The sequence below is a fragment of the Meles meles genome, chromosome 1 (assembly GCF_922984935.1).
Source record: "Meles meles chromosome 1, mMelMel3.1 paternal haplotype, whole genome shotgun sequence".
NCBI lineage: Eukaryota > Metazoa > Chordata > Mammalia > Carnivora > Mustelidae > Meles > Meles meles.
In genome coordinates, this window is record NC_060066.1 from 171,009,755 (window position 1) to 171,035,488 (window position 25,734).

Below are 25,734 nucleotides of genomic sequence, written 5' to 3' on the forward strand. Positions count from 1 at the left end.
CGGCCCAGGTCATGATCTCAGGGTCCTGGGATCGAGCCCCGCATCGGGCTCTCTGCTCCGCGCGGAGCCTGCTTCCTCCTCTCTCTCTGCCTGCCTCTCTGCCTGCCTCTCTGCCTACTTGTGATCTCTCTCTCTGTCAAATAAATAAATAAAATCTTTAAAAAAAAAATATTGTCCTCTACACGCCATGGACCTAGGTATAGTGACAGAAATGTGATTGGGAAAGAATACAGTCTGGTCCACACCCCGGGGATAGCCATATAAGTGGGGTTCGGGGAAGGCAGACCAGGGATGATTCAATGAAGATCTCTATAGAGAAGGGAGCAGGTATTGTTAGCCCAGCCTGAGCGCTGGAAAAAGCTCCCGGGAGGGGTCACTATCTCAGCCGAATCTCTGAAGATGAATAAGTTTAGCCAGGCAACTAGATATGGAAAAGGCATTTCAGGTAGAGGGAACAGCAGGAGCAAATGCACAGAGACCCGTCCAATTTTACTGAAGGGGTGAGCTACAGGTATAGGAAGTGGTGGGACCTGAAGCTGGAGATAGAGGCAGGAAAAGATCAAGGGGCCTTATGTGTATGGCAACAGAATAACTTGCCATCAAGATGATGGGGGCCCATAGAAAGGTTTTAACAGAGGAGGATGTGCTCCAACCAGCATTTTAGATACATCCTTCGCATGGATTTCATCTGTAGGTTTCTTCAGATAGCCCTTTGTTTGTTTGTTTGTTTTCATTGTTGTTTGTTTTCTTTTTTTTAATTTAATTTTATTTTTTCAGTGTTCCAAGATACATTGTTTATGCACCACACCCAGTGCGCCATGAAATGGTGCCTTCCTTAATACCCACCCCCAGTCTCACCCATCCCCTCACTCCCCACCCCTCCATAACCTTCAAAAGAACATTCCCTGTAGGGCATTACTCCCAGAAATCCATTTGTTGGTTTTATTCTGTGTTAGTTTGGCCAACACTTACTGAGTACTTACTAAAAGTAAATGTTCCTTCTGGGGCCCATGAGCTCTGCAAAGATAAGTGTGTTTTTCTACCTGCCTTCAAAGAGTTCGCAGACTGTTGGGGAAGATGGGGCATCTACTTGAGTAACTGCAGTGGGCCCCAGGCAGTGGTGAGAGGCATGAGGCTATAAGAGATACGCCGTTGAGGTGCTGTAAGACACGTTTCCCAATAGATCCCTTGGACCAGGTGCTGAGCTCACCGTACAGTAGGCCCTCCAGGTGATTCATGAAACAGGGACTCCCCGGAGATTCTCTTTCAAGGGGGCAGGTTCAGAAATCCCCAGGACATTCCAAGGCACAGCCAGACCTGAGAATATTACCAAATGAGGTCTGAGAAGGGTGACATTTTAGGCTACAGGAGAGACTAGCCAGGGAAGAAGTATTGAGGCCCAGGGATTCATTTGGTGGAACCAGCGATCTTCTAGAGCCGGGGTACCGGAAGAGGCAAGTGGGTGAGAGATGAGATGGTGATCCAGGAGTTGGGTCCTTGAAATTGATGTGCTGGAGATGGTCCACTTATCGGTAATGACAAAGACTAAGATGGATGCATGTTGAGTGGCGGCTGAGATAGGGGAGAGACAAGATCCTTAGGAATGAAACCATCCTGTTGGGAAGGTTATCTATATGGATTCTAAATCTGCTTACTGTCCTGGGAGTGGTACTAGAGGGAAAGGAGTGTGATGGGTGCTAAAAACTTCAGTAAATGAAGGGTAGTGGCCAGGAATATTAAAGACCTCTTCAATAGGGAGCAGTGGGTTTGGTGTGTATACCATTAGTAGGAGTTGGTGTCTGTGAAGAAGAAATGATGCAGAAGCCACAGCGAGGAGCTAAGAGAACACTTCATTACCCCCCCCCCCCCCCCACAACACCATGGCTCAGGGGTAGAGGAGTGTAGAAGACAAAAGCCATGCTTGGGAGAACATCAGGGGAAGCTGGGTCTTGAGGGGAGGTGTGAGTTTGAGCTAGAGCAAAGAGGTGGAGAATATTAGCGATTTTGCTAACCACATGGAAGTGTTGGGAGGTGAGGGAAGGGTGAGAAATGGGCTCCACTGGGGGCATTAAAGAGGCCTATGGGAGATGGGGCCCTTTGTTAATGGACTAACTTGGCTTTCTGGTGATGACCAGGGTAACAGATGGGAGGCATGGTGGCTGTTGCTTTAGGGAAGCAGGAGTCCTTGGTTCACCAAGGCCCACTAGTAAGAAGTGGGGGCTTCAGGCAGCTCTAACAGTGATGCAGGGGGTGTTGTGGGGAGGGGGGCTTAGTGGTTTTATTAGGACCACGCAGGACACAGGAGGCTGCTCAGAAAGTCAGCAGTGGGCATCGTCACAGTTGGACAAGGAGGGATTTTACGGGTAGCCCAGGGAGCTCTAGATCTTTCCTTCCTGACATGCAGGGTGGAGGTCACCACTAAAGGAGAACAGGCCCACCTTGGGGGCTTTGAGAGGCCTGGGAACTGAAACCTGATAGCCCCAGGTGGTGGGCATCATTAGTCCCATTTCACAGATGCAGAAAGATTCAGTAGTTTGCTCAAAGTCACACATCTAGCAGAGCTGGAACTCATGCCCATATATAAACTGAAGGATGAAAAGTACTAATTTGGCCTGATAGGAAATGGGGTGGGAAATTATGGATTCTTACACTTTCACGATGGAAGCTTTTAATGTTTCTGTCCTGTGTCTGTTCAGAGGGCGGGTGGGAGATTCAGACAGTCCTTCTCTGCTCTCTTGTTCCTACCCCTTCCTTGGGGGCTTTGGAATTAATCACTGGTACCAGGAACCTAGGCCGTTTTGCCATCATTATAGCTCTTGTAGTGGTGAAGTTTGGATCGAAGCTCTTTTATTCATGAAGGATGACTCAGATGCTATTCTTAATCGACTTTCCTTTCTTTCCATCTTAGGAAAGGTTTGACAGCTATTACTGCCTCTTTTTCTGCGCTCATAATTTCTTAGCTTCTGCTGCCTTTCTCTGGGCTTTGGATTTTGAGTCTGCATTTTGCCTTAAGACTCTTTCATTTGCTTATCAGGAGAAGAATGTGCAGTGTCTGGTAAACACTGGCCATTGATGCGGCCATTGTCCCTCCCTCCCAGAAGGCAGTATTCAGCAATTTGCAGACATTCAGAAATGAGTCACTTTTTTTTTTCTTAAATCAAGAAAAATGCATCAAAACAGTGTCTTCTCTCTGTGGAACTTATTTTGTGTATATTTTATGATGGAGGCTGCCAAGACAGGAAACTCCAGGGAGGGTGTAGCAACTTTCTGTACTCTTTTCTAACCCGGGAGTCAGAACATGGGATTCTCATTTGCAGATCTGTTTTGAAAGGGTGTAGCACGGAAGTGTATTTTGTTGCCTGGTTCTACATCTTTGTATCGCCTTTAAATTATGCTAAGTCAGAACTACCTTGAAAATGCAAGACACACAGTCACAACCTCCTAGAACGTTAAGAAATTTTTAAAATCCCATTAGAGCCATGCATTAGAGCCAATGTTTTGCTCATCTCTGTATAAATAACAAAATGTCTTGAGAGAGTATATCACTTTTTGGATTTACTTATTTGTTTTAAAGGCAAACACAGATTGGTTCCTGGAATTATTATTTGCTTGTTAAGAAGTATGATTAGAGGTACATTTGTTATATCATTTCTAAAGTGTGACATAGGCAAAATTGATTATGAAATGTCTCTGAGATACCAGAAGAATTGTAAATTAGAGCTTAATTTATAAATGAGGCATATTAGCAGAAGCGGGAAGAACAGTCTTACAGTCAAACAGACTCAGATTCAGATTCCTAACTTCTAACTCTGTAAACTAGGGAAAGTTTCTCAATTTCTGTGTATTTACCCGCCCATCTGTAAAATGGGCCAATAACAATAGCTCTGTAGGGTTATCGTAGAGATTATACATAAGAGTCGTTAATAAGGATGATAGGGATAGGAGAAAAAGTGTAGTTATCAATTCTCTGAAACTGGCAAAGTAGAAAAAACTTCCCAGGAAGCTAATAGTACAGTATGTATATTCTTCTGATCAAATATTAGTTTGTTTCTAAAAAAAAAAAAAAAGAAAAAAAATTCTAAAGACACCAACAAATTTTTGGCTTTAAGGAGTCCAGGATAGAGCATGGGTTCTGGACCCAGATTGTGTGAGTTTGAATCCCAGCTTTGACCATTCCTTGCTGTGAACTTGGACAGGTTTTGTGGGCTTTCAGTGCCTCAATATTCTGGTCTGTATCTTAGGAAAACATTGGGCTAGACATAAAGCTTAAATGAGTTAAGTGCTTAGAATAGAGCCTGGCACATGGTAACGTCATATTAAGTGTGTGTGTGTGTGCGTGTGTGAGAACTAGGCATAAATGCCTACTTTTGTTATCGTTTCTTAGATTTGTATAAAATAAATATTGAATGAGAGACGTGTCTGATGGAGTCTTGTCCCCTAGTTGGGCTAAATATATTCATGTAAATATAATAATACTGCATTTAAAGAACCGACATTCAGGCTTGTAACTGTTTCACACTGGCCTCCCAATGTGTCTAAAATAGCATTATCTTGTACTCTTGGCTGGTTGCTACCTCCTTGGTCAATTTCCATATCAAAGAGATAAACCCTTGGTGTTTAGAGGACACCCCTATCTTTTATCTCCGGTTGTTCCCACAACATCTCTGAGATTGTTTTGGCCTTTGCCTCCCGGATGAGGTAATTGAAGTGCTCCCAGTCTAGATCTCAAGTGCCCACGCTGTCTTCAGGGCTATTTTCATGGTCATCTTTTGACATGACAGCAACTGGAGAATTTGTTTCTGTGAGCCTTCTAAGCTGCCCTTAGCTAAAAAAACACACACACACACACAAAACCAAAACAAAACAAAAAAATTCTGTCTGTGTAGTTACATCTCATGAATTACATGAATCTGCTAATTTTTGTAAGTGTTCATTCACCAATGAATTCACCAAACATTTTGTGAGGCCCAGCGCTAGTAATGGTGGTACAAAGATAAATAAGACACTGTCCCCATCTTGAAGGGCTACTGAAGTATTTGTCCGTCAAGGATTCATTCATTCACCAAATTTTTACTGAGCTCCCACTATGGGCCAAATATGCTTCCAGGCACTGATGTTAAGGCACTGAGCGGTCCTGACAAGGTTCCTGTCCTCAGGGAGCTGATGGAGGGAGATGGGCCGTAGGTCGGGTGCTGATAGGTGCTATGAGGAAAAACCAGAATGTATTGCTCAGTGTTTTTTGCTGGAGACAACCAAATCTGGTATTGCCAGTTTGAGCAGAAAGGGGTTTATGATAGGTTATTTTAGGAATTTCCAGAGGGACTGGGGAGGAGCTTATATACTGTGGGTAAGGGAGAAGTCTCACGTCATGTGGTATTATTCCAGTAGGAACACATTTGGGCTGCTGCCCCCTGCCCAACACAGGAGCATCTCCAGCTGCTCTCCTGAGATCTGCTCTCCTGTGAGCCGCAATCCCCTCCGCCACTCATCCCCCACTCCTCCCTGGATGCCTGTGCTTGGCAGAGTTCTAGCCGAAGGAGCTCCTGGGAAGTGTAGTTCTTAGCATTCCAGGATCTGGCTTAGGGGAAGATTCGCTAGAAAGAAAAATTAATTAAAACCTTCCATTGACCCCGAATCCCATTCTAATTATCCCCTCTCCTTCTTTGGTCATGCCAGCTTCCTAAAAGCAAAAAAAGTTAGTCATTTATTTCCCCCTCCCCTCCCATCACTCTGGGGGCCCCCTGCGCTTTGGCTGCTGCAGTGACATTCTTTGACGATGTCCATGGAATGGTTTCCATCTTGACTGAGTCCACCTGACATTTTTTCATCTTTATCTTTTTTTTTTTTTAAGATTTTATTTATTTATTTGACAGAGAGAGTGAGAGAGCACAAGCAGGGTGGACAGTGGGGAGAGAAAGGGAGAAGTGGACTCCCTGCCGAGCTGGGAGCCTGATACCAGGCTTGATCCCAGGACCCTAAGATCATGACCTGAACTGAAGGCAGATGCCTAACCATCCGAGCCACCCAGCCACCCCCCCATCTTTATCTTCTTAGAACCTCTCTGCTATACCACTGCTGGGCACTCATTTCTCATTAATTCTGTCCACCCCTTCTCTTATTCTCTTGATTAATTTTGACCTCTTTGTGTCTGCTCAGACTTTTCTCTTGCCCTCTGCTGTTGTCCCTTGGCACCGATGCCAGGACAGATTCTCCTAAGTGATCCCACCTAGCCCTGTGGTCTCAACAACCATCTAGAATAGCCAGAGTTAAAATTTAGTGGGCACCTATTATTGCCTTCTGATTGCTTTATGTGTACTTATTCATTGAATCCTCCTAACAGTTGTATTCATTTCCAGCATAGTTCTGCTGTACCAAGTGACCGCAAATTGAGTAGTTTAAAACAAAACAAGGTTATCATCTTACAGTTGTCTAAAATCAAGGCATTGGCAGGACAGCATTCCTTCTGGAGACTCTAGGGAAGAACCTGTTTCCTTGCCTTTTCCAGCTCCTGGAGGTTACCTGCATTATGGCTTCTGGACCCTTCGTCCATCTTCCAAAGAAGCACACAGCATCTTCAATCCCCATTCCCTCATCTTTGTTTCATTGACCCACCTCCTTGTCTCTTGCATCCCACTTTTAAGGGCCCTTCTGATTACAGTGGGCCCACCCAGATAATCCAGGATCATATCCCCATCTGAAGATTCGTAACTTAATTATGCCCATAGAGTCCCTTCTGGCTTGCAAGGTGACATTAACAGATTTCAGGGATTAGGATGTGGCCTTCTTTAAGGAGCCATCATTCTACCTACCAAAACAACCCTATGAGGTAGGGTGTAATTACTATTCCAGAGAAGGCAACAAATGCAGAGATGTTAGGTCATTTGCTCAGTGTCCTAAAGACAATGGCAGGACTGGAATTTAAACTTAGGCAGCTGGATTCCAGGGTTCATATTTTTAAGCTTTGTGCTCACCAAGAAATGAATAACTACCAATTTAAATTTCTAACCCCCCAAAGGTTCTCATATATAACTAACTACTTGTTAGATGGCTTCCCTAAGAAGGTAAACCACAACCAGAACTGGGCTGATCATCTTTCCCCAGTACTTTTATCTTCTTACTGTCCTTAGTCTTAGTTTCAGGGACCAACATCCATCTTCTCTCCCAATTTAGAAACCCGGGGATCATCCTGGAGTCCTCCCTCCTCTCTCTGGGTCTGGTTCATATCATCCCCTGCACATTTCTCTTCTCCATTCCTATCAACACTGCCCAAGTCCCATCTTTCATCATTTGTACTTGGCCCTTCGAGTTGTCTCCTAATTTGTTCCTGGTCTCTAATATGCATGTAGTATAAGCCAAAGTCTGTCCTAGCCCTGTGTCAAACTCATCAGTAGCTTCTCATCAACTCTGAAGATTAAGCCCAATTACTTTATGGAGACTTGCCCTTGACTTTCTTCTCCAGCCTTCCATTCCGAACACTGGGGCTTCAGCAACGTGGACTTGATTTTTCTGGTCTACACCATGCTGCTTCACACTGCCAAGCCTTCTCTGTTTCTGCTCTTCTTGATGTCGGGGTGACCTTTCCTGCCACCTTCACTTGCCTGCCTCTTCCAGCTGAGTCATCTTTAGGGAGCCTTCTTTGCACCCTCACAGGCATTATGGCCCTTTCTCCATGTTCTCACAGATGTTACACTGTGTATCTAATAACTGTCTTTCCTATAGGAAAGTGACCAGGTTGTGTCTGCTCCTTTGTTCCACTAGCTCTGGAAGTTTGGGAACACTTCATCATCATGGTAACCCTCGTTGTACCTAAACATAGCAGGAAACCAATGAACACTTTGAGGTGACATGAGTTAAACTGTGAATAAGCAGGAAAGTGCTAATTCCAGAATTTGGGAGAAAGATGGGCTTTCCAGGCAGAAGAAATAGTACAGTCAAAGGCCCAGGCATGAAACAACAGAACAGGTGGGAGAACATGGCTAATTCAATGAGGCCAGAAGGAAGAAAGCATGTTGCGGAAGGACTGGCTATCATGGCCGAAATGAACAGAGTTGGGATTTGGAAGGGCATTATGTGTAAGCAAAAGAGTTTACATTGATGTGAAAGCTTTGGGGAAGCCACACTGAAGAACTTCAAACAAGGGACATACCTGATCAGACGTGTGTTTTTTTATCCACTTTGTCTAATAGCTGGTGGATTGGAGGAACCCAGAGTAGAAGCAGACAGACACGAGGAGACCACGGGTCATTGCAACGCATGAGGAGGACTCAGAGGCAGGGGCCATGGCATGAAGAAGGGACAGGCTAGTGGGCTCCTTAACTGTTGACATCAGTGGGGTGCCTGAATGGTTCATTGGGCTAAGTGACCTTATCATCATTATATTCCTTTCAATCATCTTTACATTCCCTTAAAAATATTAACTGTTGACCACATCACACCTATGTGATGGCTGCTCTAAAAATACTATGTTACAAGAAGGTAGAGCAGTTGGAATACTATGTACTGTTAGGGGTAATGTGAGATGGTACAGCTGTTATGGGAAAGAGTATGGTGGTTGCTCAAAAAAAAATGAACATGGAATTACCATATGACTCAGTAATTCTACTTCTGGGCAAACACCCAAAAGCATTGGAAGCAGAGTTTCAAAGAAAGATTTGCATATCCATCTTCATAAGAGTGTTATTTAAAATACCTAAAAGGTGGAAGCAAGACAAGCCTCCACCAACAGATGAATGGATAAGTAAATTGTGGTAGGTTAGATAGAAAGATCTAATAGGTAGATACATACAAATGTAGGTAAATATATACAAATACTATTATTCAGCCTTAAAAAGGAGAAAATTTTGCCACATGCTACAACATGAATGAACCTTGAGGACAGTATCCTAAGAGAAATAAGCTAGACACAAGAAGACAATTATTGTATGATTCCATTTATATGAGGTACTTGGAGTAGTCAAAATCATAGAGACAGGGGGGTGCCTGGGTGGCTCAGTTGTTAAGCTGCTGCCTTGGTTCAGGTCATAATGCCAGGGTCCTGGGATTGAGCCCCGCATCAGGCTCCCTACTCAGCGGGGAGTCTGCTTCTCCCTCTCCCACTCCCCCTGCTTGTATTCCTTTTCTTGCTGTCTCTCTCTCTGTGTCAAATAAATAAGTAGAATCTTTTTAAAAAAATCATAGAGACAGAAAGTAGAACAGTGGTTGCAAGGGGTAGATGGTAGGGAGAGAGGAGAATTATTGTGTAATGGCTGTGGAGGTTTTTTTTGCAAGACAAAAGGTTTTTGGATATTTGCAACAATGTGAGTGCCCTTAACAGCACTAAATTGTATGCACAAAATGGTTAAGATGGTGAATTTTAGATTATTAGATTTTTAACCACAGTTTTAAAAGTATGGACACTGAGGTATGCATAGCTCTTTGCTTTGATCCTTATAATAACCTTGAACAGTTAGAATGGTCCCATTTTATAGTGAGGAAAATAAGGCTCAAGGAAGTAAAGTGAATTGCCCAAGGCACATAACTAGAAAATGGGGAAACAGAGCCTCATGCTTGGATCTCCTGCTTCCATGCCCAATGCTGGCTTCTCTCACATCAGGGGAGAGAAAGGATAGTTGAATTAATTTGACTTCTGGTTGAAATACATGCAAGAAATCAAGACTTAGCAATTCATGGGGGGAAAAAGACTATAAATGTGTGTGTGTGTATGTTTGAGCAAGAGGTGGGGGAGGGTGGGCAGGCGGACTAGGAGAGAGTATATAAGAAAGCTCCCAGACACCTGCTTCATGCTTCTTCAATTTCCCTCCCTCCCTGGATCTTCAGAGGGCAGGTGTGAGTCAACTGTAAACACAGTGAGAAAAGGTCACCTGGCATTCCCTCAGATGACAAAATGAGAAGTGACTGGTGTGGATTGTCTGTCCACATGAAACTCAGCCCTGTAAGACGACCAGGAGAAGACAGTGGCTCTCTTCAAAATGGCTCCATTAGCTGTCCTCTCACACTTGACCTCCGCCCCTCCCTAGCTCCTGGGGAGACGAAATATGACAAAATATGCTTACAAAACTAAATCAGACCTAGTAAGAGAAAAGGGGAGCAGCAGGAACAGTTCTGAGCAGGAGTCAGGCACAATCCTACTTGCCGAGACCACCAACTCCCCCTGTAAGTCCGGACACCTCCTTCCTCAGCCCCAAAGATTGGGCTGCTATTCCTACCACCATTTTCCATTACTGAATTCATACTAAATTTAGATGGTAGAGCACACTCTCCCAAGGGGAGTCAAAAATACAAAAAGGATCAGCTAGCCTCTTCAAAATAGCTCTTGTTCATCACGGGCTTACTGGAATTGTGATGGACACTTCACATATATTATTAGCTCTAACCCTTCTACTGCTTGAAAACTTTTTTATCATGAGACTACACTGAGAGGTATTATCATATTTCTCCCGAGTATTTGCCTAGGTGATAAAGAACAGAGTCAGTATTTGTCTACTTCCAAAGTTAAATTCAACAGCCAAGTTATATAGAGCTATGGAAGCATGAGGAGACAGGGAAGAAGTTAGCTCTACCTGTCAACCCCCGGGAAAATCTGCATGGAGAAAGATGGGCACCAAAGTTGCAAGAAACCAATCGACAAGGAGACAGAGGATGCATTTTGTGAAGTAAGAACACTTAAGCAAACTCAGGTTGGTGGAGAATACAGATTTCTAGAAAATGGTAAATAATCCTGTTTGGTTTAAGGGTAGTTGTGTTGGGCTGTGGTTGAGACCAGAACTCCACAAGATGGTGAAGAACTTTGGATGCTGTACTAAGAGGGTTAGAACTTACTTTTTTTAAGATACTAATACATTTATTTTTTTAAATTTTGTTGTTATGTTTCAACAAAATTAAAAAATAAATGTATTAGGGTATTATTATATATTATGGTAATACATATATAGGTGTATAGTATAATATTTTATATTAATGTATGTTAGTCACCACACAATACATCATTAGTTTTTGATGTAGTGTTCTGTGATTCATTGTTTGCACATAACACCCAGTGCTCCATGCGATCCGTGCCCTCCTTAATGCCCATCACTGGCTCACACATCCCCCCAGCCCCCCTTCCCTCTAAAACCCTCAGTGTGTTTCTCGGAGTCCACAGTCTCTCATGGTTTGTCTCCCCCTCCGATTTCCCTCACTTCTCTTCTCCTTTCCTTCTCCTAATGTCCTCCATGCTGTTCCTTGTGTAGAACTTACTTGTGCAGGCAACAAGTCACTACCAAAAATTTGTATCAAGGGATTTATCTGCAATGATCAATATTGTCTCCTTTATAAGTATTTGTTACATGTTGTGAAGAAGTTAAACCTATCAGAAGTGTTTATTTTTGTTGTATCTTACATAGACCATTGCATTACCAGCCGACAGCACCTACATCACAGGTGAGTGATGGATGGTGTTGTACCCACGTTGAGAACCCCGTACATGCACAATGACATCATCTAACCACACCGGTTTTTTCCTAGAATAATAAGACATTTTTCTGTTTGTTTGTTTTCTCTGATACTTTAGGAAGGGTTAAGAAACTTCAAGGAACTTCGAGCCAAATTTCAAAAGTTTGACATGCCATTGCCTCCAGGACATATTAAATTCTCAGCGGGTGTATCTCAAAAGGGTGGCATTGGAAACGCACGGTCAACAAGAATTGTGGCCAATGGGAAACCCCTCTCATCCAACCACAGTTCACTCCCACTACGTTCTAGTGCTGAATCCCAGCTTCTTAAAGACCAGGAAACGAAGCTGGCCCAGAGGAATGAGATTCAGAAATGTTCAAATTCCCCAGGACCTCCGGAAAGTTCCCCTGGTCCTGCAGTAAATTCCCAGAAAAGTTCTCCACTGTTAGACAGGAAACCATCAAATGCTGAGATAACCAACAAGAGGAGAGTCACAGTGAATGATAGCTTCAAAGATAAGCTCTGGAACTGGGAGAAGTTTTCATCTCAGAAAAGTGAGTCGTCTTCAGCCTCTCTCCTTGCCAGGTGCGCTTGCAGGATCTGCCATGCAGAGGAGCAGAAAAGCAGAGGGCTTCCTCCAAAGGAGCCCACGATAATGCTGGAAATAAAAGGAACACAGACCTTGCCTTCCCAGAGGCACTTGGTGGCTCAAAGAGAATCACTTACCTTTCCTGAAGATCCCACTTTTCTACTTTTTCAACATGGCAGGAAGAGCCTAAAAAACCCTCTTCCTGAGAAGAGCCCAGTGAGGGGCTCCTGCCAGCTTGTCTATGAGAGTGAACTTGCCAGTCAGGTCCCAGGTGAGATGCAATCCCTGTGGCCCCAGGGGAGGGACCACTGCACTTTTCTAATTTAGAGCCTGTTGATGGTCGTGTGTGATCTGAGTGAATTTTGCTCCAAATGCCAGGGTAGGTTTGGGTAAAGTGCTTACTCTCCTGGAATTCTATTGAAAGGCAATTTGGGCAAGCTTGGGTTTGAATCCTAGCTCCGATTCTCACAACATGAATGAACTTGGCCAGTCAACTTTATGTCTTACAGCCTGTTCTGCTGTCCTGTTAATCGGATGTAGCACCAATCTGCCCCAGGTTGGTAAACAGCATAACCATCCTCCTAGTTGCTCAGGCCAAACACCTAGGAGCCATGCTCTATTCCTCTCTCCCCCTCATTTTTTGCATCCACTCCATCAGCAAGCTCCTGGTTCTACCACCAAAATATGTTCTGTATTCCTCCGCTTTGGCCCATTTCTGCCCTCTGTCCTATCTATACCATTGTCCTCTCTCACCCAGACCACAGTGGTGCAGCTGGTTTCTTTGCTTCCAGCCTCTTGCCCCTTCCTACCCTATTCTCCTCCTAGCAGTCACAGTGATCCTCTAAAGCACAAAATAGATCACACCACTCCCCTGCTCAAATTCAGCTCAAGCCATCTTACACCAGCTGATGCCATTTGGCCCTTCCTACCTCTCTTACCCTCTCTGTCACATTGGCCTTCTTGCTTTTCCATAGATAAACCAAGCTAGTTCCACCCCAGGACCTTTGCACTTGCTGATCACTCTGCCTGGCACATGTTTTCCCCAGGTCTCTGATATCTCACTCCCTCACTTCATCGTGGCCTCTGCTGAGTGTCACCTGTCATGAGTGGAATTTGTAAGTCGCCAGCTAAAATAATCACCCCACCCCCCCGAGTCTCTGTCTTTTTATGTTGCTTTAGTTTTTTTCTTTATAGCCCATCCTTACCCAGTATATTGTTACATATCTGTTTGTTTACCTCAGTAAAAGGTAAGTTACATAAGAATAAAAACCGCCTTCTTTATCACCATATCCCCAGCACCTAATAGACCAAGGCCAGGTTCAATAGGTCCTCAAAAACTACTAAGAATACCTGAATGAATGGGTGGACAGATGGGTGGGAGGAGGGATCTCCTGCTTACAACCATGTATGGTTTCTCTCTGTATTTGGAACAGAATGTAAACTACTGACTACTGATTTCACGGCTCTGCACTTTCTGGGTCCTGCTTAGGCATCTCACTTACTGCTTCCTGTCTCCTTCTTGCTCCCGAGTGGACACACTTGGTTTCTTGATATTTCATGAAGAGACTTTGTTATGCTCAGAACATTTCCATTCGCTGTTCCTCTTCCTAGGAAATTCTTCTCTGAGCTTTCTGTCACTATGTTTAGGTCTAAGTTCACATGACACTTTCTCAGACAATCCTTCTCTAACCTCTTTATCTAAAGACCACTGCTTCACCGTCTGCAGGTGACAGTGTTTCCTATCAGCCCGTTTTCTTTCTTTCATGGAACTGACAGGTCTCTGTAATTACCTGGTTTGTGTGTGTGTTTCTCATCAGTCTCCTCCTGTTAGAATGAACATTCCTGAGGGCAAGGCTCTATCCGCTCTTTTGTTTGTTTGTTCTTGTTCTTAACTCTATACCCAGCATCTAGAACAATGCCTGGACTTTAGTAGATGAATTGTTACTGATGAAGGGATAGGAGAGAAGGATGAATGGGAGGAAGGAAAGAAGGATGGATTGCCTGCCTGACAGAGCTGTTGAGGGGATTAAATGAGATGACCCATGTCCCTCTCTTAGCACAGCACCTGGTAAAAAATTAGGAACCAAATTAGTAAGGGATCATTCATTTTCACTACATTTTCTCCTTAATTTGACAAAGACTGGAATTTCGGACACCATGACTTCTAATTAAAACCTAAGAAGAGAGGAGCTTGGTCCTGACTACTGTATCCCCTGCTAGAGGGGTAAGAAGGAAGCTTCCCTCCCTGCTTCTCTCTCCCTGTTCCTGGCTCCCAGAAGGCAGCAGGGCTCTGAGGAATTTGAACTGAGGAACTTGTAAAACACTGGCCAATGTCTTTATTTTTGGTCTGGATGGTCCATACAGTATTACATTAACCCCAAATCAAGGCATTTGGATCATATAAGGTTTTGTGCTATTTTCAGTGTAAGAGGCAGATATGATTTTCATATATAAATATTGGAATTTCTGTCAGAGCTTGGCTTCTGAGGACAGAAGGACGAAATGTATGAAATTGAGACTGTCCTGGAAAATTCCAGGACACAAACCCACAAAACCTACCTGTGCCATGTACCTCAAAGTCAGCCTTGAAGCTTGCCCCGGCTATGAGTCCTGGAAACCAGAGATCAACTCATCCTCCTCTTCAGATCCCCCATGTAATTTGTATGTCCTCAGTGCTTGAAGCATCCTTTCGGGGAATAATCACCATCCCTTTCCTTAGAAGTAGGCACCGTGCTTGATGCTGGCAGCCATCACTCGATAGAGGGTGGACGCGCCCCTCTAATATGTCACAACCCTGATAGAGAGATGTTAATGATACGTCGTCATGGGAGAACCAAACAGAAAGTGATTAATTCTCACCTTGTGTTTGAAATGAATGAAAGCTTCCCAGAGGAGGTGTCATTGGAGCAGGGTCTTAAAGAATGAGTCAGAGCTTTCTAAGACAGAAGTGAGGGAACATTCCAGAACCAAGAAGGGCATGAACAAAGTCTTAGATATATGATGGCTTTTAAAATCCAGTTTGGGGGCGCCTGGGTGGCTCAGTGGGTTGGGCCGCTGCCTTCGGCTCGGGTCATGATCTCAGGGTCCTGGGATCGAGTCTCGCATTGGGCTCTCTGCTTGGCGGGGAGGCTACTTCCCTCTCCCTCTCTCTCTGCCTGCCTCTCTGCCTACTTGTGATCTCTCTCTCTCGCTGTCAAATAAATAAATAAAATCTTTTTTTTTTTTTTTTAAATCCAGTTTGGAGAACTGAGAAGCCATTGGTGTGAGTGAAAGATATTTGGGCTTAAGGTTGGGAAAGTAGGATGGTAACGTGTGGTAAGAGAAGGATCTGGAAATGTGGATTGGGGTCACATAGTATTTACATGCCAGAGGCTGGAGTACATACATGGATGTCATGCCAAGGAAGCCAGGCTTCAGCCTCTGGGCAGCAGACTGGAGACATGATCAGCCTTGTGTTTTGATCAGGGCACTTTGGCGAGTAGGAGGAGAATAGATCAGAGGGGACTGACCAGGGACTGGTCAGTTTCATCTGAGAAACCACAAAATGGAAATAGTAATAACATGCTTTTTTTTTTTCTTATCCAGGCTCAGAGAAACAGTCTGTTGATAAGCATCAACAACTTCTCAAAACGAAACCACTGCCTTCCATTGAGTCCCTGGGGCCTCCTCCCCCAAAGCCTCCAAAACCCCCAGTTGTGAATCTCCAGGCCTTCCAGAGGCAGGCAGCTGCAATTTCTAAGACCCACACAGAAGGTAAGGAAATGCACCAGTCAGTGAGCGCGAGTCACAGCCCCAATGCCCGTGTCCCCACTATTACCTCCCTCTCCGTGTCAACTCCCAGGTGATAATGCCCAGCTGCCTTTCCACGGGACCGGACATCCATCACTGGTTATTTCACGTAGAGGCTGTGGCAGCTTGCCCGTGAAATGACAAATCTGCGGGAATTGGCCCCTTATCGCTCCCGGGCCAGCCTGCTTCCCCTGAGAGCATTGCATTTGATCACTGGGAATCTGTCCAAGAGGAAGAAAAAGAAAAGTAGTCGAGCAGGGAGCAGGCAGCTTTTGTGTTTTCTACAAAGCCCATGTTGTCAACACAATTGGTGCAGTAGAAGAGATGAGGGAGTGGAAAGGGAGGAAAGGCAGTGTGAACTTGACCTGTGATCTTAATGGGGGTCCCTCAGGTCTCTGTGATTGGCCTTTAGTAATTAGTTGAAGGGCCCCCACCCCCGCCCCCACTGGCCCTTTCCAGAAACTGACGCTTCCTTGCAAGTCCTTTTTCTGTGCTCTTTTTGTGTCTTCCTCTGCAACTTAAAGGAACACCTTCTCCTTTCCTCTCCACCCGCACTGTGCTCCGATCTTGTGGACACTTCAAATGCCATTGCTTATGTTTGCTCTAATGAAACATGAGGGGAGCACACACTTTGGGGTCCTATGTAAGTGCTAACATTGATCTTACTGGGACCATGAGTGCCAGCAGATGGTATGTCAGAGAGCTAAGGCCGTCTTGCATTGTTCTTTTTTTTTTTTTTAAGATTTTATTTATTTATTTTATAGACAGAGATCACAAGTAGGTAGAGAAGCAGGCAGAGAGAGGGGGGGAAGCAGGCTCTCTGCTGAGCAGAGAGCCTGATGCAGGGCTCAATCCCAGGACCCTGAGATCATGACCTGAACTGAAGACAGAGGCTTAACCCACTGAGACACCCAGGCGCCCCTGCATTGTTCTTTTGATCGCTTCGAACAACCTCATGTTTGTTAAACTTCTTGAACTCACTCGGTGGTTCTCACACTTCAGCCTGTACCAGAATCACCTAGAGGACTTGTCAAAACACAGATCCCAGCATCCCATTCCCAGAGTTTCTGATTTATTTGGTCTGGATTGGCTGCCTAAGAGTTTGCCTTTTTTAATAATTTCCCCAGGGGGATGCTGATGCTCTCTGGTCCAGGGACCACACTTGAAGAACCACTGCTGCAAAACATCTTCTTATCCTAAAAGAAATTCTATATAAAGAAAAAGAGTTCTCGCTGCCACCTTGCATCCCCTTGTGCACGCACCTAATCTCAGTTGGTTTGACCGAGACCCCTGAGTGCCAACTCTAGACCCATTTCTGCTCCACCAAGTGGTCCCATTTCCGCTCCACCAAGATAAGAGAAACTATCATGAACCAGGAGAAACGCACCAGACTGCAAGCCCAGGTGTGCATTGGTAGAAAAGGAACAGCTGGCTGGAAGAAGATGGCTCATAGAATGACGACAGCAAATGATAAAACCTTAGTTCTCTCTCTCTCTTTTGTTTAAAGATTTTATTTATATATTTGAGAGAGAGAGAAAGCATGAGAGAGCATGAGTGGGGCAGGGCAGGGGCATAAGGAGAAGCAGACTCCCCACCGGACAGGGAGCCCGATGAGAGACTCAATCCCAGGACCCTGGAATCATGATCTGAGCTGAAGGCAGATGCTTAACCGACTGAGCCACCCGGGGACCCAAACCTTAGTTCTCCTTATAGAAGTTAGGGGTAAACAATATCTCTGGTATTGAAGAAGTGAGTAAGTTCACAAACCAAGGAACCATGATCCCTTCCCACAACCTGAAGGTCCAGGCATCGGGGGAGAAACGCTTTCACCATCACAGGCCATGCTGAGAGGAAGCAGCTGACAGGAATGCCACCCAGTGTCTTAAACCAGCTTAGTGCAGAGAGTCCGACTAGTCAAAGAAGACCAACTGAAGCTCTGGCCACACAATGCATGGATGGGACCACACCACACCCCTTGCTACCGGAGAGGAGAAGGGGGATGTGGAGGAAGAGGAAGAAGTTCCAGATCTTGTGGAGAATTTTGACAAAGCTTCCAAGAGTGAAACAAATGGAATTAAGTCAATTTCTGAAGAAGATGGAACTTGAAGAAGTGACTGGAGCTGCTGTTTTATATGATGACTGCTTTCTAAAATTTTGTTCAAGGATCTGATGGACTCTAGATCTATAGTATTTTTAAGCCCAAGCCCCTTGAACACAATAGCACTTTCCAGTTTTTGCTTAGACACTATTCATTCTTTGCAACTCATTAAGCTGAAGAAGCCTGGGAAATTTGAAAAAGGGTTCATGAAGTTCTTTACCTGGTTTAAAGAAGAAGAAGAAGAAGAGAAGAAAAAGAAAAGAAAACGAAGGAGCTTTCTTATAAGTATACTTTAATAATAGTTTGGAGAGGGGTGCCTGGGTGGCTCAGTAGGTTAAAGCCTCTGCCTTCAGCTCAGGTCATAATCCTGGGGTCCTGGGATCAAGCCCCGCATCAGGCTCTCTCTCTGCTCATTGGGGAGCCTGCTTCCCCCTCTCTCTCTGCCTGCCTCCCTGCCTGCTTGTGATCTCTGTCTGTAGGATAAATAAATAAAATCTTAAAAAATAATAATAATAGTTTGGCCACCTCTCTAACGGAGAAGGCTAAGTATGATTTTTATAAACATTAAAAATTCAGACCTCAAACCCTCTCTCTAAAAGTGAAGAAGGTTGTCAGAGAACATAGAACAAAGCACCAAGTCTTCTGTAATAAAATGGCCTTTGTAAATCCCAGCACCCCCCGGCCCCCCTAGCTATTTAAGTTTGCACATGTTACTTACTGAGCCTCATTGTCCTTATCTGTAAAATGGGGATGAGAGTAACACTCCTCTCTCGGGATTTTTGTGAGGATAAATGAGATGAGTCACGGAAAGGGTTTAAACAGTGCTGGGCACACCAGGAAGCGCTCAATAAATGCATGGTTATCGGTTATCGTTATCGGAAGCTTGTGTTGAGCAGCTATGCTCTCCTTGCCCTGGACCCTGTGATAGACACAAGAGTTAAAGAGAGAACCCCCACACCAGTTCTGGTGCTCCAGGTCAAAGTCTAATCCGAAAGCTCAAGATCGTCTTCATAAAGAAGCACCATATGGTGTGGGTGAGCGCTGCACTGCGGGATGGATGGAGGGTCCCCTAGGTGCCGGGGTGGGGGGCACCAGTGAGTCACCACTCCTCATTTTGTCTCTGGGCTCAGGGCATTGCACAAACAAAGGCCGCGTTCATCAGGCCACGCCTACACCCCTTTTCACTCTGCCTCTTGCCCTTGCAGCAGCTGTGGAAGAGGGCTGCCTGCCTCCAGAGAGGTGAGTACCTGTTTATTTGTCTTGGGGGAGCACAGCGCGTGGAGCATTGACAGGCTGCTTAGCCAGCCTGAGAGCAGGCAAAAAGCCCAAGCCAGGTGTCTGCGTATCTCAGAAGGGCTGCAGGAAGAACAGATTTATAAGCAACAAACTGCAACTTTTGTTTTAGAGGCAAGATTAAATAAACTCCATTTAACTGCTGTGCTGACATTAAGTTGCAAAAATGGTCCTCTGAGGTACTTTTATTTATTATACAGCTGGGTTCGGTAAATTGAAACATCAACTTCCATAGTAATAAATCGAATTAGTGGCTACAGAATGCCCTGGGCAACTGGTGCGACATTAGAACTTGATAATGGGACAAAGGACCTTCTGTTTTTGCTGTACCTGTTCTGAGAATTTTGCCATGGAACCATCAGTCTGTTAATTCACTCAACCAAATACTATCTCTTGAGCCCTTTGATGTGTCATGCATTGAACTGGCTACTTTTTTTTTTTTTCTTTTCTTTTTTTTTTTTCCCTTTTTATTAATTTTTTCAGCGTAACAGTATTCATTCTTTTTGCACAACACCCAGTGCTCCATGCAAAACGTGCCCTCCCCATCACCCACCACCTGTTCCCCCAACCTCCCACCCCTGACCCTTCAAAACCCTCAGGTTGTTTTTCAGAGTCCATAATCTCTCATGGTTCGCCTCCCCTCCCCAATGTCCATAGCCCGCTCCCCCTCTCCCAATCCCACCTCCCCCCAGCAACCCCCAGTTTGTTTTGTGAGATTAAGAGTCATTTATGGTTTGTCTCCCTCCCAATCCCATCTTGTTTCATTTATTCTTCTCCTATCCCCCTACCCCCCCATGTTGCTTCTCCATGTCCTCATATCAGGGAGATCATATGATAGTTGTCTTTCTCCGATTGACTTATTTCACTAAGCATGATACGCTCTAGTTCCATCCACGTCGTTGCAAATGGCTACTTTTTATCCATTTTCTCACTTCCTTTTCTCAAGGCTGGAAAGTTGCTGCTACTGTCCTCATTTTGTAACTACAGACACTTGGGCTCAGAAAGTCTGGCCACTTGCAGAACCATGGTTCCAACCCAAGTATCCCTAAACTATTTTTTTCTATTGACTATAACAGAAACATAAGATTGTATAAATTTGAGGTGTATAAGGTGTCAGTTTGTTGCATTTACAAATCACAGTATGATTACTACAGTAGTGTTAGCTAACCCCTTGATCACCTCACATAATTCTCATTTCTTTTTTGTGTGGAGAACAGTTAAGATCCAATCTCTTAGCAAACTTAAAATTTATAATACGTTATATTTTCTACCATAATCATTCTTTGTACATTAGATCTCCAGAACTTACTTTTCTATTAGTTGTAAGTTTGTACCCTTAAACAATATCTTTCCAGTTCACCCACTCCTCAGCCCCTGGTAACTATGATTTAACTATGATTTACTCTGTTTTTATAAGGTTTGGTTTTTTAGATTTCATGTATAAGTGACACCATGGAGTAATTGTTTTTCTCTGTCTGACGTATCTCACTTAGCGTAATGCCCCCAAGGTCCACCCATGTTGTGACAGATGGCAGGATTTTCTTCTTTCTTGTGGCTAAATAACTTTCTATTGTATATATACTTCACATCTTCTTTATCCATTCATCTGTTGATGGACGCTTAGGTTGTTTCCATATCTTGGCTCTTGTGAATAATGCTGCCATATTAACATGAGTGTAGCAGTCTCTCTTTGAGATGCTGATTTCATTTTCTTCAGATACGTACCCAGGAGTGCTGTGTCATGTGACAGTTCAATTCTTAATGGAAACTCTCTACTCTTTTCTGTAATGACTGTACTAACAGGTGTGCCTAAACTGTTTTGACTGTATCATGTCCCCTCCCTCACAAAGATGTTCCGTTTCTCAAGAAGTTCAGTCTTCAAAGAAGTAAGCATAAAAACAAATAATCCTATTATTTACTAAATTTTTATATAGTAGAATATGTTAAGTTTTCTAATAGAGGAAAGTGTAAGATTTAGAGGTTGCCCAAATAGGGGAGTGATCGCCTGTCCTTGGACAGGCCAGGGAAGTGTTGATAGAAAATGTATCTGTTATCTTTTGCTATGATCATACCACATAATAAGCAACAAAATATCAATAGCACACAGCAGGAGTGTGGGGTCTGCTGGGCTGAGCTCAGCTGGTATTGCTAGAATGTTGCAGACTACCCAGGCAGTTTTGCTGATATGGACCTGGGTTTCTCCTGTGTAGGAGGATCAGCCTGTAGCCAGCTGATCTAGGATTGCCTTGGCTGGCACAAGGGGGCAACATGACTTAGCACCAGCTGTCTCACCCTCCAGCAAGTTACCTGAGGAACGATCTATAGCCACAGCTGACAAACATGACAATCCCCATTGCACAAACACGTTTTCAACTCTGCCATGTCACATTTGCTAACTCCTATTGGTTAAAGCAAGTCACATGGCCCAGCTTTGGAGTGGGAGGATGCCAAACCTTTACCTATACGGGGGCAGGGATCCAGGAAGGAAACATTAAGGGAGTACCAAGGATAGACATGTGCTGGGTGACATAGGGAGGCGCGCTGTAGGCAGAGGCGGGAGGTGTAAGGACGCAGGTCCCAACAGGGAAAATCAGAAATTGCTAAGTAGACTTGGTGTGGAAAGGGTGGTATGAATAGAGAGAAAAGCTATCACGGAGGAAGACAGGAACCAAATCTTGGAGGTTCTTGTCCACCAAGGACTAGATACGATGATCTTGTTCCCCAAGGGACTGACCGTGTGGTGTTGGGAGATTTCACGTGTCCCAGAATCTCCTAGTTTAGTCGCCCATTCAGAAGAATAAAATGACAGCACAGCGTGGGTCACTGAAGCCACATGCTATGCGCATTTATGTGAAAGAGAAAATTTAGACAGCTAAGGCAATGATTTGCACTGTTCGCTCAATGAAGGTGGGCCCCCCAGAGTGACAGTTTGAGTGGACAATGTAATTCTGCTGTATTCTGAGCCAGTCTCGGTTCCCTCAGGACACACATCCTGTGAGCCTCTCAGCGTGACTACTTGTGTGCTGTGATTGTAGTGTATGACTAGATCGGTACTCTTCCTACCGTTTGGCTCTGAACCAAGCTAACTTCTTCTCTGGCCCTTTACTCAAAGAGAGCCGTCTGTCTCCACATGGAGGACAAATTTGCCTGATAGGCAAATATTGGGAAACAGTGATGAGTCTCCAGTGTGACAGCTTCTTCCTAAGGGTTGTGGAAGGGCAGTTGGACTGTTACATCCTTTCACACTGGCTCTAGAACCTAACCATCATCAGAAATGAGGTTCATTGTACCTCAGATATGATACGGGCCATAGTGTTGTCAGAGTACAAAGCAAAACAGACCAAGAGGGACCCGGGATTCTTAGGGGCGGCTTCATGGAGGATGAAAGATCTTCAGAGGTCTTCTATGTGATGGGTCTGAATTAGTAGTTTTACTTATTCCCTTTTGTGAGACTGTATGGTAGGTGAGGGCAGGACATGGTTCCTGGAAAGAACCACATTCCTGACCTATGGTTAATGGAGGATGGATGGACCAATGGATGTTCAATGCAGAGATAGACCATGACAGAAAGCAAGGCGGTAGTAAGAAAGTGGAGGACAAACAGACACAAAGTATTCTGATGTGGAAGAATAAGAGAGAAGGTTGGATCCTAATGTTAAATAGATGCCATGCTGAGTAGTTAGGACCATGAGCTTGCATGAGGTAGTTTAAACGAGTAAATGCCATGATGCTGAGCAGCCTTAGAAACAGCTTCCATGGAAACCAGTGCTTGTTTGGAAAGAACATTTCCCGTGTTCATGGTATTAATCTTCAGTACAGATACCAGATTAGAAACAGAATACATCGGTCTCATTACTGGAGGGGGACCTGGCAATTATTAACAAGTCTGGGGTTTTTCATCTGAGCCCTACCACTTCACACCTATGTAACCTTGGACAAATGCCTTAACCTCTGCAAACCTTAGTTTCTACTTATGTAAAATGGGAGGCTGATAGGACCTAATCATACAGTTGTGGTGATGTTAAAGCAACAATGATTGTAAAGGGTCGAGTGCGCAACTGAGCATCTGGAAAGTGTTCCATAAAGCTAGCTTGCTTAGCTCCCTATAACCCCTCCAAAGGCAGGAATCCATGCTCAGAACCTTAATCTCTTCCGAAATCCTTGGAGGAGGAGCTCATTCCCTGAACAGTAAGAGATATGAGGTTGGATCCTAAAGTTAATTAGGTACCATGCTGAGGAGTTGGGCCTGTAGCTTGTAATGATGAGTTAGCTTAATCAAGTAATGTATTTGTCCTGTTGGGGCAGATTTTATTCATTCAGCATATATATTTTTTTTTATTTAAATTCAATTAACCAACATACAGTGTATCGTTAGTTTCAGAGGCGGTGTTCAACAACTCATCAGCTATGCATTCGACGTGTATTTACTGACAGTGTACTATATATCAAGGCCTCTTATCTGCACTGAGAATATAGCAGGGCACACATGCACACTTACAGGCACACACACATTTGTTTTATCGATTCGAATGTCCCAATTGAACTGGGCCCAAAAACTGACGTCCCTACCCCAGACTCCCAGCCATCTGTCCAAGATCTGCTCACTGGTTGAGTAGACAGGGTCTTTACCCCTTCATCACCTGGCAGTTCTTAAAACATCTAAGGACTGCATTCTGTTAAATAAAACTGTCATCATTTCAACCACTATTCCCCAATTTATGTTTTTGCCATATTTTTATGGATATATGTTTTTAATCATCTTGTCAGAAACTCAGTGCTTTTACAGTAGCCACTTTCACCTTTGAACCTCTTCACATCCTGTATTAAATATGAGAAGCAGCATTGCGCCCTGCAACCAGTACAGGTCTGGAGTCAGACTCCCATAGAGCCAGACCCCTCCTCTACACCTGTGACCACTCAGAGCATTGATATACACATCTGTGAAGTGGACACAATAGTACTTCCTTGATTGCCATGAAGATGAAGTGAGATAAATTGCATAAAGCCTGGAGTATACAGAAGATGCTCGGTGAGTCTTGGTGTCCTCAACCCTTGACCTCTCCATCCCTTGTTATCTCTGAAATAAATATCTCGTTAGTTCCCAAATGACTTTTGGAGATTCTTCTTTGTCATCACTCTTTCATGCAAACCATGCTGGCTGGCATCCCTCTTGAATAAGCAGCCCCTATTTGTGTGAGCAAAGCAGGTTAGTCCCAGGGCAGCAATTAGCACTGGGTCTCTGTCAGTACTTAGCAGAGTCGGCTAATATTTTATTCATTAGCTATAAATATGGCTTTTCTTCCATTAAGCAGTGTCAGAGGCTAGTCCTGACTCAGGAAATCTCTGACTCAGACACTAAGGAGGGAAGAGCCTTCTTATTTCAGGAGAGAAGACTCCTACAGATTCTCAGACAAGGATCCTTGGGTGGGTCCCAGGAGTCTACCATTTTCTCTCCTGAACTTTTTAATTTTGGGTCTCATCTTATTGATAGTCTTTAAAAGATAACATAAGTTTATTTTGCATCTTTCAGATGATCTCTTTCGACCTAATATTTTGGAACACGCTTTTGTATTTGTTTTTGATATTTCTGTCCCCTGCAGAGTGAAAAACACAGATGCCTCCCCGGGCTGGGTGGATTATGTGACTCTGTCTAGAAGCCACATTAGACAACAGGAAGGAGAGATCCTGTGGAAATGGGAAGAAATCCCTTACCTAAGGCATTCAATTAAAATATTGATAATGGGGGCACCTGGGTGCCTCAGTGGGTTAAAGCCTCCGCCTTCAGCTCAGGTCATGATCCCAGGGTCCTGGGATCGAATCCTGCACAGGGCTCTCTGCTCGGCAGGGAGCCTGCTTCCCCCCCTCTCTCTGCCTGCCTCTCTGCCTACTTGTGATCTCTGTCCAATAAATTTTTTAAAAAATCTAAAAAAATATATTGATAATAGCCAAACAACAACACCATGGTAAAACAAAATGCACCTCTTATCTTCACTTGAATAGTAGTAAGAGCTATAAAGAGAGTGTTTTAAAGAGCCTTCTGACAGAAAAGGGGGATGGGGAGTGGCATAAGGGAAGTGTAGGATGATCAGGAAAGGCCCGAGGTGGTGACCTGCGAGCTGAGAGCTGCATGATGAAGACCCAGTCATGAAAGTTCTAGGATATGGACATTCCAGGAGAGGGACCAGCTGGAGCAGCATCTCAGGGCAGAACAGTGCCGGCACACTGGGGTAACTAGAAAGCGGGGGGACAATAGCTAAACACAATGCACTGACAGAATGGGGTTGTACTGAGAGCTGTGGAATCTGGAGGCTGCTCCCTAGGTATGTTGGGAAACCACAGGAATTTTAAACCAGGGAGTGACGTGAGCTGACATTTATTTTGTAAAGATCACTTTGGAGGCTGCATAAAGAAAAAAAGTGTGGAAACAGGTAGCAACAGCTTTAGAAGCCATTGCAACAACAAAACAGTAACAATAAATATAGCGATCCACACTCATATTGATGGTGTTCTAAGCACTTTAAATATAGGGCTCCAT

At 44.3% G+C, this 25,734-nt stretch overlaps 1 protein-coding gene across 4 annotated transcripts in view; it reads left to right on the forward strand.

Annotated features, from left to right (window-relative positions):
- FYB2 (FYN binding protein 2) overlaps nt 1–25,734 on the forward strand; it is a 122,824-nt gene that overhangs the window by 16,970 nt on the left and 80,120 nt on the right. For 2 of the 4 annotated variants that reach the window (XM_046026124.1, XM_046026126.1), the window contains exons 2-4: nt 11,549–12,290; nt 15,605–15,772; nt 19,112–19,145. In XM_046026124.1, the coding sequence (XP_045882080.1) occupies nt 11,549–12,290; nt 15,605–15,772; nt 19,112–19,145 (944 nt within the window). The remainder of the gene's footprint in view (nt 1–11,548; nt 12,291–15,604; nt 15,773–19,111; nt 19,146–25,734) is intronic. The other 2 variants (XM_046026127.1, XM_046026128.1) reach the window with 2 other exon arrangements.